Source organism: Armigeres subalbatus, chromosome 1 (assembly GCF_024139115.2).
Source record: "Armigeres subalbatus isolate Guangzhou_Male chromosome 1, GZ_Asu_2, whole genome shotgun sequence".
In the NCBI taxonomy this organism is placed as follows: domain Eukaryota; kingdom Metazoa; phylum Arthropoda; class Insecta; order Diptera; family Culicidae; genus Armigeres; species Armigeres subalbatus.
The window spans coordinates 69,511,158-69,526,593 of record NC_085139.1 but is presented as its reverse complement, the minus strand read 5'-3'; the positions used below and the strand labels follow the sequence as shown (position 1 = coordinate 69,526,593).

At 36.4% G+C, this 15,436-nt stretch overlaps 1 protein-coding gene and 1 long non-coding RNA gene across 3 annotated transcripts; both read left to right on the top strand.

Annotated features, from left to right (window-relative positions):
- The first annotated feature begins 6,637 nt into the window (after positions 1–6,637).
- On the top strand, positions 6,638–7,178 carry LOC134211232 (uncharacterized). The gene is made up of 2 exons (XR_009978990.1): positions 6,638–6,764; positions 6,881–7,178. It is a non-coding gene; the product is annotated as an uncharacterized LOC134211232 (long non-coding RNA).
- A 3,882-nt stretch (positions 7,179–11,060) lies between these two features.
- LOC134226807 (uncharacterized) lies at positions 11,061–14,725 on the top strand. Of its 2 annotated transcripts, none has more exons than XM_062707816.1 (4): positions 11,061–11,477; positions 11,640–11,787; positions 12,861–14,477; positions 14,602–14,725. In XM_062707816.1, the coding sequence occupies exons 2-4, from the start codon at positions 11,767–11,769 to the stop codon at positions 14,710–14,712; spliced, it is 1,749 nt and encodes a 582-aa protein (XP_062563800.1). In that variant the 5' UTR covers positions 11,061–11,477; positions 11,640–11,766; the 3' UTR covers positions 14,713–14,725. The 2 variants fall into 2 exon arrangements, with proteins under 2 accessions (XP_062563800.1, XP_062563790.1); XM_062707806.1 differs by having other exon boundaries at positions 11,061–11,523.
- The last annotated feature ends 711 nt before the right edge of the window (positions 14,726–15,436 follow it).

Here is a 15,436-nt window from a genome sequence, read left to right as displayed (position 1 = left end):
TTCCAAAGGAATTTCTGGGGAAACTTCCGGAGGGATCAGTGGAGGAGCTTAAGCGGGAATTTTTGAAAATTCTGGGGGAACTTTCGGAAGAATTTCTGGAAGAACTTCCGGAGGAATTCCTGAAAGAACTGCTGGTGGAATTCGTGGAGGAACTACCGGAGTAGTTAAGGAGGATCTTCCGGGGGAATTCTTGGATGTTCTTTCGCTGGAATTCTCGGAGGAGCTCCTAGAAGAACTTCCAAAGGTATTCCTGGAGGATTTTTCGGAGAAATTCCTGAAACTTCTGGACAAATTCGTGTAGAAAATTTGGGAGGAATTTCAGAAACAACACTAGAACGATTTTTGGGAGAAATTTATAAAGGAATTCTCAGATAAAATACTGGAAGAATGTCCAAAGATATTTCTTGAATAATTACCAAAGGAATTCAAGGAAGAATTTAGCGAAGGTGTGTGTCGGGTTTTCCATTTGCATTAATTAAATAACACAAGCATTTCTCAGAGCCATTTTTTTATTTTTGCCATTTCTTATTTTTTCAACACTTTTCTTTAACGTCTGTTTCCATCATCGTTGGTCACAAAACTGAGGGCTTTGCCTCCAACGCTTGCTGAAGTACGCCGGCGGATCATTCTCTGCGCTCTTCGCTCAACCATCGTATTTTGCTCTCTCTCGAATTTCATTAACTCGAAGCTTAGAGAATGTTCGAGAGCTAGCAAGGCTATAGTTTTTAGCTGACACTCTAATAAATTGCCAAACATATTTGAAATGTAACACCCTATATTTTCCAACTAATATTCTACTAATATCACTGAATGAAATCATTTTATTATCGAATTAACTATTCTATTTCCTACAGTGTGTAATAAGTTTCCTCCGGATTTCTTTTACGAACATTTTCCTGTAGTAATTTACCATGGAAGATCTGAGAAATATCTATTTAACACCAAAACAATTTCAATTTCTTGTCGACATTCGTAAGAATTTTCTATGAGAATTAATTGAGGCAAATTTCTTGTGGAAATCAAAAGAGATTTTTTGTGGGAGCTCAGTAAAACTTGTGGAAATTAAGAAGAATTTCTCGTTTAATATTTGGAGTATTTCCTTTATTTCTTTTTAACGGAAATTATTATAAATTTCCACGATAATTTTAACTGAATTTTCAATTTCAATTCTCTCAACTTTAGAAAAGAAATTTCTCATCGGAAATTCTCTTCATAAAATTCACGAAAAATTCTTTTAAATTTTCACTGAAAAGTCTTTCAAAAATCCACGTGGAATTCAAAGAGTTTCCCGGCGGATTAAATATCCGGAATGTGGAATGATGGTATGCATATGCCATTCAGAATGAATTTTGAAAAAAATAACTGGTTCTAGCTCAAAGGATGAATAGATTAAATCTAGTCATAGAAGAATTCAGTCTATGTTTGCTGCAAATTAGATAAGTCAATGCGTTCCGAAATGATCGAAGTACCTTTTTAAAGACGCCGCCAAGAAAAATACAATCGAATGCTACCATCGGGATTTCTTTTACCAGCGCACAGCTCAAAGCTAAGTGTGTATGAGGTCTTAAATGCGTTGCAGTTATCAACCGGCTATTGTGAATGTATTTTATGTTTGAGATTCTAAGCTCGAGACAAAGACTATTATAACTATTGTAATATTCATATACCTAGTTTACATAGAGGTCGCAGAATTTATAAGCTTATAAGTAAGTAATGAAATTGTATTTTCTATTCGCTGGCTTATTTATTGTCTTCAAGTGTCTTCCAATAAGTAGATAAGTCTTCAAATATTTTGAAAAGTCTTCGAAATGTCTTCACGAAATAAATGTCTTCACAGAGATTCAAATGTCTTCAAATTGAAGACATGTCTTCAAATCTGGCATCTCTGGTCACCGGGCAGAAAACGGTCCAGTTGTCAAACTCCACGACAGCATACACACTGAGCCAAGCGTGTTCAATTTTGTGTCACTATTACTCTGACCATAAATTTCCAGAATGATTCCCCGAATAAAAAATATCATAAATTTTACTGTTACATCACTATTTGAAACATATTAATCGCTAGTCAAGTTAAAAACCGAAATGGGGGACTATCGAAGTTGGATTTTTCTCGCAATCCGTACAGGGAGAAAAATGAAAAAGCTATTTAGCTTAGAATACTCTTCCAACATTTTTCGACTTATATTCTTATCGATGCTTACTATTTAGACTTGCTTTGCTTACATTGTATCTCGCTTAACAATTGATTAGGGCCTACAATGAGAAGTAAACAAATTCAATTTTAAGACCTTTCGATAGCATCCTCTAATAGCTACTAATAGTATAAAAATGTTCCGCATCTTCAATTAAATTACTTAGAAAAAACTAATTTTTAATTGGGCCTACAACGTGTTATTTTCAAAATATGTGTAGGTCCACCCTAAAAAACGGCCAAGCCACTCGTTTTTTTCTGTCTGGGATAAGCCTTCTCCAACTTCGGGCCGATAACGAGAATTTTTTCCGAACCGTCATCGGCCCGACCTCGGAGAGAGGAAATTTCCCCTCCCGAAAAGCCTTATCCCGTGTTTACTTTCAAAAAATGCCATAAACAAAGGGTCTATGAATGACAAGCAAATGCAGAATGACTTATCAAGAAGACCTATCCCGGAGAAAAAAATTAAAATAGACTTAAACTTTTATTTTAACGATTTCGACACATTTTTGCATGTTTTCGATGCAATTAAGGTTATAAGATAGTGCTGATTATGTGCTTTTAGGAGTTTTTGCTGCTTAAAATATCATAAACCTGGGAAATAGGAATAGAAATTGTGATGCATTTTTTTCGAACGGCATTTTCTCAGTGTTTACGTTTTGGCTGTAAGGCCCTTTTCAAATATTACGCGAGGTATAGGGTGCCCAATAGTGGACCCCCAACCAATAGTGGACCCTCCAGCCATTTTTGCATTGTTACAGCACAATGTAAACATTTTGCTATGAAATCCATCGGGAGAACCTACCTTACAGTCATATGATTTGATTACATGCATTGGAAATGCTACACGTAAAAAATAACCTTATATTGCCGATTTCACGAATTTGAAGAGTTATGTGTAGATTGTGATTTGCCCGCTTCTTTTTCTCACACTCACTCTCATTTCGGTTGATCGATTTTTGTTAGTGAAACTTACCCAATTATAACCCATTACTTGTTAGTCACATGTAACCGTGTACACTAAATCGATTCCCGCCATGATTTGACGTCTATTTGTTTTCAGATTGAGAACTCACACACAAGCATTATACACGGAAAATCAAACTTTTATGAGTGTATTGAGTGTGAGAAAAAGATGACTGTGAGAAAAAAAATCTCGCAGAACTCTTGTAAAGTGCAAAAAGCGCAATATGTTATGGCAAAAAACCATTCGAAAATACTTATACTCTTCATTATGCCACCTAATGAATGATCCCATATCAAAAAGCTAATAACATTCATAAGTTAATGAAAAGTATAAGTTTCCGAATGTATGTGACTAATGCGATGTATAAGTTTTTTCTTATACATGTCATTAAGCGCCTGCTTTGGCAAAAAATATTAGAAATATTAATAATAAACAACATTAAATTTTTTTACGTGTATGGAAAGTAAAATTAAATTATTTTTTAACAATTCTATAAAAAATAAACACGAGAGTGTCCATTATAGGAATATTTTGGGGGGTCCATAGTATAGACACTATAGGTTCCATAGACGAGCTGAGGCGAAGGCGAGTGTAGCCAAACGAACTGTCAGTTAGTGTAGCCAAACGAGCATGACGTCACGATTGCAATCCAAGCAACGAAGCGTGTGACGTCAAATTCGCGTGGTACACTGTGAAAAAGTGGAAAAACACACTTAATCGAAATGACTCAACCGAGCCTGCGCTCGTCTATGGAAGCTATAGTGTCTATAGTCCATAGTAGGGAAGAAGAACGTCCCGAAACGGAACATAAAAATCAAATGAAGTGTCGACTATAGGGAAGCAAATTCCTATTATGGACCCCCAGGGGGTCTACTATTAGGGTCTCGCCGACAATTCTCACCAACATGAACGCAGGTTCGTGGTTGCAAACAATCCCATTTGATTTTGCCGTGACAGCTGCTCATGGTTGCAAACAAACCGAGTAAAAGTGTGAATGAAACGTGCGTGTACGTACACGATCGCTGAAAGCCTAATAGGGCGAATTCAGTCAGACTTTGAAATATTAATTTCAACGATTAACGTCGTGAATTTGAGTGTTTTAAGTATGTATCGTGAAGTAGAGATGCAGAACTTGGTATTATATGTCAAGCAGATTTAATATGTTGAAAATTTCTACTCCTTATGACAAAAACAGCAAAATTTCGCTACTAGGGGGTCCACTATTGGGCATTTTACCCTATGCATTGCAATGTTTTCTTGCGATATATTCAAGACAAAATTTTCAAAACGACTTATCTGCTTTTGTAAACAAATATTCAAACGACGATTTGACGAATCTGATAGCTCTCCCACGCAAAACAAACACCATCAACAGGTAGCGGAAACCTTCACTTACCTATTGGTGGTGTTAGTTTGCGTGGGAGAGCTATCAGATTCGTCAAATCGTCGTTTGAATCTTTGTTTACAAAAGCAGATAAGTTGTTTTGAAAATGTTGTCTTGTATTCTTCAATTTGCATTTCATGTTTTTTGTGATGGGATTTTATCTTGGGCTTTATCCACGTTTGGCATTGAGGCCTGAAAAACTCAAATAATGGACGACGAGGACTCTGATTTTTCTTCCGCACATCCACCGGGTAATCTATTTAGATTTTTTATTTTTATCCGGCTAAGTCGAGTCAAGTACGAGACACTGAAGACGGCCTTACTGTTGAGGTCGAAATACATATCTGTCGAGATACAATTAAGTGGTGAAATTCAATGGGATTGTACAAACTCGTCTTATGACAAGTGAATAATTTCAAGCAAAGTATCATCACTGTGGCAATTAATGAAAGCGGGTTGTCTCTCAATTTACTGGCACCTACTACATCAGCACTACAAATTGTTGCTCTTACTGCCGGACCGCTAGCGTTACCTCTTGCATAGTTTTAAATATCCTTTATTTGGGTTTTTTTCCTGTTCGGGTATGCCACTGCGACCTGTTATTAGATCTATTGTAGCGTTACCCGTATCCTTACTGTTTAAGTGCATGTCGAATTACTTCATTACTATTGATAAGCAATGCAGTATCGGTTTTAATACAGTTGTTGTTTCCTTTTCTCAAGAGCACCATGACAAGGTCCCGCTATTTAGACCCTTCACAGAGAGCAATCCCATTGAAGGCGCGCCCCTTATTAATAGGAAATCAATCATTTCTTGAGAAAACAGAACAGTGATACTGTTTTTGGCCATGCATCGGAACCCTAGCAACATCCTTGTCTTGCTTCTAGAATATCACCAGTAAAACAATGAAATCCGGGATTTAGCTCTGTTTACAAGACCATTTCAAGCAAGAGAATTTGTTCAGTAAAAAGAACTTCCGTGTGTACCTCTCACTACCATTGTTCACCAGTTCAAGAAGAGTTAGTACGTATTTAAACCCCTAACTCGATTTTTCCAGCAGTCAGTTCAGCCTAGGACCGCCCGGATAAAAAATATCATTGAAATATCATAAATTTTACTGCTACAACACCATTTATAACATAGTAATGGGTACCGAGGTTTTTTAACTAACTGCTTGAAAAGTTGTTTCCGCTGCATACAGCCTAGCCTCAAACAAGAGGAATTCGAGTCTTTCAACTGTCTGCAAGGTAACATTAATTATGTTTTATTTCTGAGACTGCTGTTGGTAGCGGGGACTAAATACGATGAATCCTGAATTACCACAACTTATTGTCCTAGCTAGAAAAATGGATTAAGCTAGGGCTCTGTTTGGTAGATCTTACACCGCAACACACTACGTCAAAGTGATCTACCGTGTTACGGGGTTAAATGGGGTCGTGGGTTCCGTATTTCCGCACAATTCCGAGGGTCCAGGAAGTAAAGCGTTCGCCATAATTGTTGCTGCTGCTGAAGCAGTTGCGGCTCCCGACCATTCTGACTATGGCGATTGCCTCGGCGATGGCAATCTGTTGAAAGGGCAAATTGAAAATATTTGTACATATTTCGGGAATGATCCACAGAAGAGAAAACTTACCTTACCCGGTGGATGTGCGGAAGAAAAAGCAGAGTCCTCGTCGTCCATTATTTGAGTTTTTCAGGCCTTACTGCCAAACGTGGATAAAGCCCAAGATGAAATCCCATCACAAAAAACATGAAATGCAAATACATCGCAAACAGTGAAAACACTCCAGTGTATTTTCAGTGTGCGCGCTCCTGTAGCTCTGGCGTGCATTTTTTTGACAGTTTGACATGACATTTAGAAAATTAAAATATCCCTCTAGTAATTGAACTTACTTAGTTAAGATTATAAAATCGTTTAAATGGAGTAAAATCAAAGAGCAGATTTTTTTGCCCTGAGTGTAGGACAACACTGCTGGCTCGACCGTTCGTCGCAACAATACTCAGCAATTTACTTTAAACTGAAAACTGTTATCGATTCGTTCCAACACGCACGCTTAGGTAGGATAATCTAAAAGTCGGTAAAAAATACCGATAATCGAACTAAAGTGCACATACCTAAGATGTAGGTAATCATCGATTACCTAAAGTTAGGTAATGGTGGTAAACAAGAATTATCGTTAAAAATTACCGATTTCCGGACGTTACTTTTTACCGTAAAATAGGTAAATGTTGTTTGTTTTGGTTTCGTGAAAACGTTAAAAATTACCTATTATTAGGTTTTTATTTGGTGTTTCGTTAATAAGAAAAACAGTTCTTTCCATCATATCTTTTATTTTAGAAAAGGATAAATATGGGAGCTAGAAAAGAGATACACATGAATGCGGGACTATCTGGGGGTACAGTCTCAGGAAGGATATGCACCATTATTTGTCTCAGGAAGTTTTCGCAGTGTTCGTATCCGATCCGGGTGGTACAACGGAAGTGCAGCGAATCAAGCAATATGCAAAACACTTGGCGAGCGATGGTGCGCAGCTGAGGATAAAGGGATGTATCCACGAACCGAGTGTTGGGGCATCAAATTGTTGATTCACTGTAATCTGAAGAAATGTTAAATAAATGTAATAAAAATCAATGAAAATCGCGCTCTTACAGACCTTATTGGGTTCGAATCCTGTTGCAGTCTAGGAGTTTTTCTAGTGGGAAATTTCAATGGCTTTCCATGGCCTTAGTGTTTTCGTGCTCATGTGCGCATGTTTAAATGGCCAACTAATTTTAAACCACCCAGTAAATATCTGGGGATATGTTTTTCGAACACTGATCTGCCGCCTCAATGTTTCAGGAGGAATATGATTCCAGGAAACCATCTTCCGGACTCCTGCAAATTTACAAAAGTTCGTGTATTGGCCTCGGAAATTTGCTCCTAACAGTTGTATACTTACCGTCAATTTTCGATCGAATTCTGACGAATGCAGTAGCAGGAACAGGAAGTAGCGATTGTGATTAAAAGGATCTGCACAACAGAGAGACAGTGGCACCAAAAATCACTTTTTTTGTTAAGTCAAGAAATACTAAATTTTAGGTAAAAACTAACGTCATCATCCGAAATCTTCAAATACTCAAAAGTCGGTAAAAACTAACGATTATTATCGTTAATTTTTATCGACATTTTTAGTAAACATCCACTACCTAATTTTAGGTAAAATAAAAACCTAATTTTAGGTAATCTCATCTAAGCGTGCGAGCGAAAAACCGAAAACATACCTTATTTGCGTTACCATGGAGCACAAGATAGCCCTATACACGCTGATCAAAATGAATCAATAAATGAGTACATATCGTTACACGATAACTTCACCCTAAGTATGCAAGTAAGTATGATAATATTTATAAATACGATCTGCAATCAAAAATGTCATTTTTTCCGTGGCGCTTTCCACGGTTTTGCTAAATTTAGGTAATTATTTATTACTATAGATAGTAGAATCTATATATTATTTATACACACTTAAAATAAATCGCCGAATTCGGTAAAATTTTACCGAAATCTCAACAGCAGAACTGTTCGGTAAATAATTTAACTGATTTTCGGTGATTTTGACAGTTGAGCAATGGAAAAAATTACAAAAAATCTGTAAAATAAATTACCGAACAGTTCTGCTGTTGAGATTTCGGTAAAATTTACCGAATACGGTGAAATGAGTTAAGTGTGTATATATTTATATATTTATATATATATATTTATATTCCACTATCTATATTTATTACCTATTTCTAGGTACATTCAGGTTAACGTGTTAGTGAGAACGTCAAGCTCTGTCAAATTTCCAGTGTGTTGTGAATCTGTGACAAAATGTTGATGCGTTGTTTATAGTTCTTAAAAATAATCAATTTTCAGAAGAAGCTATGTGTTTTTGTTGAGAGATTCAAACGTAGACGATGTTTATATAGAGGCCAGCAAAGAGTGAAGCCAAAAGTCCCAATCGAATCGACTGGCACGGTTCCACCCGACTAAAGTAAACAAATATTGCAATGTGGTATCAAATGCGTGATGAGTAATGCGAGCGGCATTATATAAAATATGTAAATGTTTACACAAATGCAAAAAAAACTGTTTCAAAATTTGTAATAGCTAGTTTCTATGTTTTTTATTGCTGAAAATATGCCAATACATAGTGCTAAAGTAAACAGGACGTGAAGCGAAACAAAGAATTCATATTTACTGACAGTCAGTTTATTTTTTTTTTTTTCAAATTATTCAATCTCATGAGATTTTGTTTTCTGCAGGCCGTGAAGCCAGATTTGCTTTTATTCTCTTCGCTTGTTTCTATTAAAGACACTATAAACAAAGACAGGAAATGTTCCACCCTACTGTCATCGCCTATCTCTCCAATGGGAAAAAATGGTGGCTAGCATCTCTGGGGTTAGCGCGTGGTGGGCCCCACTGACAATTCAAAATTAGTAAACAAAAACATCATTTCAGGACTAATTTCCTGTGATGGAGTAATTGTTGTTAAGCGATTTGAATGAATTTATTACTATTTTCGTTACGTACCACGTATTCCGTGCCGTGAAAAATGTGTTCGATTTTCAATTAAAATGTAATAAGACCGTCATTCAACACAACACGGTTAGTACGGTGCAAAACAAATTTGAATATTTGGTAAAAATATTTTAACAGAAAATAACGCCAACAGCAAAACAGTAACGTGAATTTTATGCTGGAGCCAGAAGCATAGCTGTGTGTCATCCGGCTGAAATGTTCCAATGAATTATTGGCAGTGGCTGATTTTCTACTCGCCGCTGTCACATCCAGGCGCTATAGTATATGCGCAAAACAGCCAGCAAGAGTTAACCGCCAGAAATTTGTATGGCGAAAGTCATCTAACGCGGGTTTTCTCAAAATAAGAAACTTTTCATGAAAAACTATTTGGTACCGATTATGCAGGAAGGTGTCCGCTACCATGCCTACCAAATATTTTTTTGATGAAAGTGCTTAATTTTGAGAAATCGAACCTTAGATGCCTTTCGCCATACTGATTTCAGAAAGTTAACTCCTAGTGTGCCGCTGTAAGCACGCTCAAAGCAGGCGATTCATTGGAATGAATCGCCTGCTTTGAGCGTGCTTACAGCGGCACACTAGGAGTTAACTTTCTGAAATCAGTATGGCGAAAGGCATCTAAGGTTCGATTTCTCAAAATTAAGCACCTTAATCGAAAAAATATTTGGTAGGCATAGTAGCGGACACCATCCTTCATAACCGGTACCAAATAGTTTTTCATAAAAAGTTCCTAATTTTGAGAAAACCCGCGTTAGATGTCTTTCGCCATACAAATTTCTGGCGGTTAACTCATGCTGGCTATTTAGCGCATATACTATAGCGCCTGGATGTAGCAGCGGCGGGTAGAAAATCAGCCACTGCCAATAATTCATTCCAAATTTACTGTCAGTGCCATTCCAATCGAGCGAGAGACCTGTCATTCCAAAAAATCGCGCGTAACATTTGGGAAGGGCTATTTTAATTATCACAAATACACTTGCTTTAATTATTATTTTGATCATTTGGAGCAAATCAACCGCAACAAATGATTCATCACTTGTTCATCGTGAATTCACAACCCGATTTGGTTTGGTAAACGTGTTACAAATTCAATATTGTTGGAAAATTAAAATCTTATAGACCAATTTGAAAAGTTTATGCAGCATCAGCAGTGCTGCGCATTCGGGGTTGCCGGTTGATTTGTTTCTTCAGGGATCAGATTTCGCGTCTTTGTATATAGTGTCTTTAGTTTCTATATTATGAAGCGAACGATATTCCATCTTCTGAATAAAAATCAAATTAAACTTAAAAGTGATAATTCGATAATTTTCAAATAACCCTGCTCACAGAGCAAGATTATTTTTCTGGCGAGTTTATTTACCTTGGAAACTTATTTGTTGTTTTTATTGGTTTTTTTCGGTAATAAAAATAAATCAAAATAGAAATTGTGACAAGCGCGGTGTCATCATTATCAATAGACATAGACCGCTGTCATCATTGAAAAGTAGTATAAAAAAAATTGTGCCCGGGACATCCTGGCTACAATTTGGCGATGGGCTAAACAATAGCATGACAGTAGCCTGATAAAATCAGAAAGAATACACTGACAAAAATCCAATCATATTCATTATGTGTGGCAAACATAAATTTTGATTACAACATTTTCCGCATAACGGCTATGTGAATTCGCATAGCATATATGTGGAAACACACATAACCATTATTAACTAATAACTTTTATGTGGATTCTCCTAGAGCGGGTGGTATCGGCAAACATAAAATTTATTTGTATTTTTTTTTAGATTTCTGCCAATGAAAATGTGTGGATTTTTATAAGTGTACACAAACACTACAATTCCTTACAATCGAACGACCGTGAACATCCGTTTCTGAAATATGGTTAATCGCTTTTACAGCGAAAAGTTACGTAAAATTCTACGTAAAGATGGGATTATCCTTGCGTCAAGACTACAGAACAAAAATAAATACAAACTGTTTAGCAAAATGAAGGACCGAGTGAAGGACCAGATTCTACACAGTAACAGAAAAATGTGATATATTCCATACTTCAAGCTCTGTCTGGTAAAAGGGCTAATGTCGCAAAAGAGAATTCTCTTCGTTAACTTCCCCTCATTTAAATAAAAGTGGGAATTTCTTTGCAGTTTATCACCTCAGAATGCAAGTTCGCATTGTTTTCTTTCGCTCTGAGGTGATAAACTACATACAAGGAAATCTGCTGTTTGGCACTTTTATTTAAAAGAGGGGAAGTCGACAAAGAGAATCATCTCTTGCGACATTCGCCCTTATTCCAGGTAGAGCTTAACTTTATAGAACAGACGACAACAAAGTGTACATTGGTCAAACGAAAAGGATGTTTTCAACTATTTTCATTTATTTGGTAGGCTCAAGTCGTGTGTGACACTCTGCGAAGCCGCAGTTCTCAAGTATGATATAAATACAATGTATATCATCTTATCATTATCAGTTAGTTGGGAAGGGAAGTGAAAGTAGGATCCATGATAAGCCATGAGTAAGACAACGAAATTATTTTCTTTTGCAGGTCTAATCGAGATAGGATTCCATCATGGTAAAACAAACGTCTTCGAAACAAGGAAATATGACAGCCGCCAAGAGAACATTTGTCCATGGGAAATGATCACACGACGCATAAAGGATAAATAATTGTCATGGACTTGTTACCAGTAGAGGTAAGATCCTGATGCTTATCCTGACTTTTAAATTGACCATTACATGAGCTTGACTAGATAACCAATAAGCTTATTTACTTAGTAGATACTGATACAATTTAAAAATATTCCTTTCTAACAAATATTAGAAATCCCGATGAAAAATACAATAGATTTACTAATTTATTAGCTCGATTGCTTTTGTATAATACCAATAAAATGCGCAAACTGCTGTTCTGTTATGTGCAATGAAAAATTATTACAGTCAAAATAACTGGTAGGTTTACACGTGTAGCACTTTTTGTTTTCGTTTTATAAAATAGGTACAGACTTGGAAAAAGGTGATTTCTTTAGGAAATTTACTATATTAAACTACAGAAATGTCAAATTACCGGGATACTAATTAGAATATCTGATTTAGGAGTGTTGTTTGAGCGGGGTTTTACGGTATTGCATGGACCATCGTTCGAAGCAGAATATTAATTTGAATCAGAATTTTCAAAAACAGAACGTCTTCACCTAATTGTTAGACGCGTTAGTACAAAAAGATATTTTAGTTACCAGATGAACATTGTCGCTGTCGTCGCTGTCCGGAACATCTTTTGCTGATGAGGATAGGGGATCTAAATGTCAATGAAGGAAAAATACATTCGATTTGACAGTTAGGTACCACACATGTTTCGGACAGCAGAACAAAGGGAACCGAAGCGACAATCTTTATCTAGTTACTAAAATATCTTTTGTTAGCACTATCAAAATAGGTTTTTAACTTGGTTTTAAGCTGTTGATCTATCTCCTAAATATAATGTGTCAATACACTACTGGTGGTATTCGTACTATGGTAAATTAATCTTGAAATTAGTTCCATACAAATTATTGTTTTCGTCAAAGATAGCCTTAAAATTATATCCATTGGGTCAAAAAAGGTTGAAGTGGGTAGTTAACAAAAACGAAAACTGGACTCAAAAGCAATAAGCTATAACAATCCATATCACACATTGAATAATCATATACTTTTAACGTTACATGTGCATAGATTTTCAACAGATGTCACTTTCATATGCTCATTAACTTATATAATTTTTTCATTACAGATTTTGGAGAAAATATTCAAAAATCTCCGCTACAGTGACTTGAAACAAGCATCCGCTGTTTGTCAATTGTGGCATGACGTTTATGAAAGATCCACGTTTATGTCAAAAATGGTGGTGCATTTTAAGAAGGAACTTACACTAGAAACGATCGATTTGTTTCTTCGAAGTGATTGTCTTTATCAAAATATATGCTTCTGTTCCATTCCATTCTATGATGTCGCTAAGTCAAAGAGAAGTATCTGTCGCAGAGATATTATATACGAAGATAACATTTTTATAAATCGAATACGACAATTGCTTATGAAGTTTGCTGCTTCTTTACAAACGCTTTCGTTTTGTAAATGTCATCTAGAACGAAATAGAATTTTCGAGTTATTAGAAATCATTCCTGATCTTAAAGGATTAGAATTTGAAGAATGTGTGTTTGCTGGAGACATTACAAATCAACCACTACAGTTACCGAATCTAAAGAAATTCAATTTCAAATATCCTGAAGATGAAATACAACGCTACGAGTCGGGCCATATTTACGATAATCTGGCCAAGAATCATTGCAAATTAGTTAAAATAAAAGTTCAGCTGTTTGTCAATGAAATGTTTGGTGATCCGGATAGTGACCTTTGGCAGCAGGTGAACGCTGTAACTCGGTTGGTAAAATCCCACAAACAAACTATGAAGTCTTTTAAAGTAGACAGCTTCAACGATCCTGCACTGAAGAAGCTTATTTTTGATGACGACGATCTTCAATTGGAAAAAGTCATAATAAATGAACTGAAGTTAAAGGACGACCTAGTTTTCTATGACTTCATAAAAAAGCAAAAAAAAATTAAGAAACTAGAAATAGCCATTGAGTCTAATATAGACGTTAATAACGATCAGTACCTGAAGGCCATCTGTGAAAATTCGCACCAATTGGAACAGTTTTATTATGACATGTCACGTAACACAGATAGTGGACTAGAAAATTTACAAAAATTGCAAAAATTGAAAAATTTAGTGCTGACAAAGAATCGTAACACGATAGGACTCACGGAGCACTGCTTTGATCACATATACATGCCCAATCTGAAATCGTTAGGAATATATTATAAAGAGCTCCAGTTACCAGCGGTTCGGCAGATATCTATTAGCTTTCCGAATCTTAAAGCCCTCAATCTTAGCGAATGTGGAAAAGCGGTGACTGATGAAACAACGCAACTCATATTCTGTTCACTACCAGAGCTCGAGAGCCTCGATATCAGTAAATGCAAACAAATCACCGAACAGGCTTTTCTGGGTACGACAAGAATAAGCAACTTGAAAAAATTGAAAGATTTGGTGTTGGAGAAATGCGACGGTATCACGGATTTGTCGTTGGCAGCATTCGACAATCCGGCATTGAAGAGCATTAGTTTGGCCATGTGCACAAAAATTACCAACGTAGGCTGGGAAGCTCTGTGTCGTCAGTGTCCGAATATCACCTGGCTAAATGCTTCACACTGTAGAAACTTTGATGACCAGTCGGCCAGGATCGTAGCTACAATGCTAGGCGAGTTGGAAATTTTGAACTTGTTCAAAAATTGTTCATTAACAAACGAAGCGGTATTCTATTTTGTGGAGAATTGTAAATATTTGGAGGTATGTTGAGACAATTATTATGTTATTATTATTATGTTGAGACATATTAGTCTTTTCTATTATATTTTCTTGTATATATATGTATGTAATACATATGATTAACTATTTTGTTTAATTGTTTTAGGATCTTTGTCTCACCAAATGTAGAGGAGTGAAGATGAAAAAAAATGAGTATTTTGATGACAAAATGAATCGGGTTAATAAAAAATGTTTACTATTGAAAAGAAAAGAATAACCTTTGAACATAATGCTATGTTTTTTAATGTGTGAAAAGAAAACTCCCGAATATAGAACGGGCTTGGTGGTCATATGGCTACCGCTTCTGCTTCATACGCAGGAGGTTGTGGGTTTAATACCAGGCCCAATCAATTCTCCTACTTTGTATCTTTCCCTACTTATCATGTGCTAGCAATAGCTCAAACTGAAAATGGAGTCCATACAGTTTCCATCTTCCAATATACCTTTAACTACCCAGATCAGATTTGAATATGTACATTATGTGGAAGATTTTGATTAGGAAAATGTATTGGAGGTAACCGCTTTCCCTTCGATGGAACTTGAACCCACGACCCTCGCGTGTACATATTCACATCTGAGTTTTCAGATCATTGTCGGGTGGTTGAATACCCGGAACAATCCGTTTCTATCACATTGGTAACCCGTTAACCAAGACGAGCCCATGTCATAGAACCTAGCCCTTCTTTTTCTTCTTATTGGCATTACATCCCCCACTGGGACATTGCCGCTTTGCACCTTAGTGTTCATGGGGCACTTCCACGGTTGTTAACTGCGAGGCTTCTAAGCCAAGTTACCTTTTTTTGCATTCGTATATCATGATGCTAACACCACACGATGATACATTTATGCCCATGGAAGTTTAATTCTCCAAATGAAATATACCCTTAATCGCGTCAAGTGTTCATGGGCTTTGGAGCTTTCTTCAGTGTTGCGTATATTTG

Bases quoted from the DNA above. Each gene is read 5' to 3' on its own strand.
- LOC134226807 (XM_062707816.1), top strand. From the start codon at position 11,767: ATGGACTTGTTACCAGTAGAG. The intron at 11,788-12,860 runs GTAAGATCCTGA...TTTTCATTACAG, and splicing joins TGGACTTGTTACCAGTAGAG to ATTTTGGAGAAAATATTCAA. The intron at 14,478-14,601 runs GTATGTTGAGAC...TAATTGTTTTAG, and splicing joins AGAATTGTAAATATTTGGAG to GATCTTTGTCTCACCAAATG.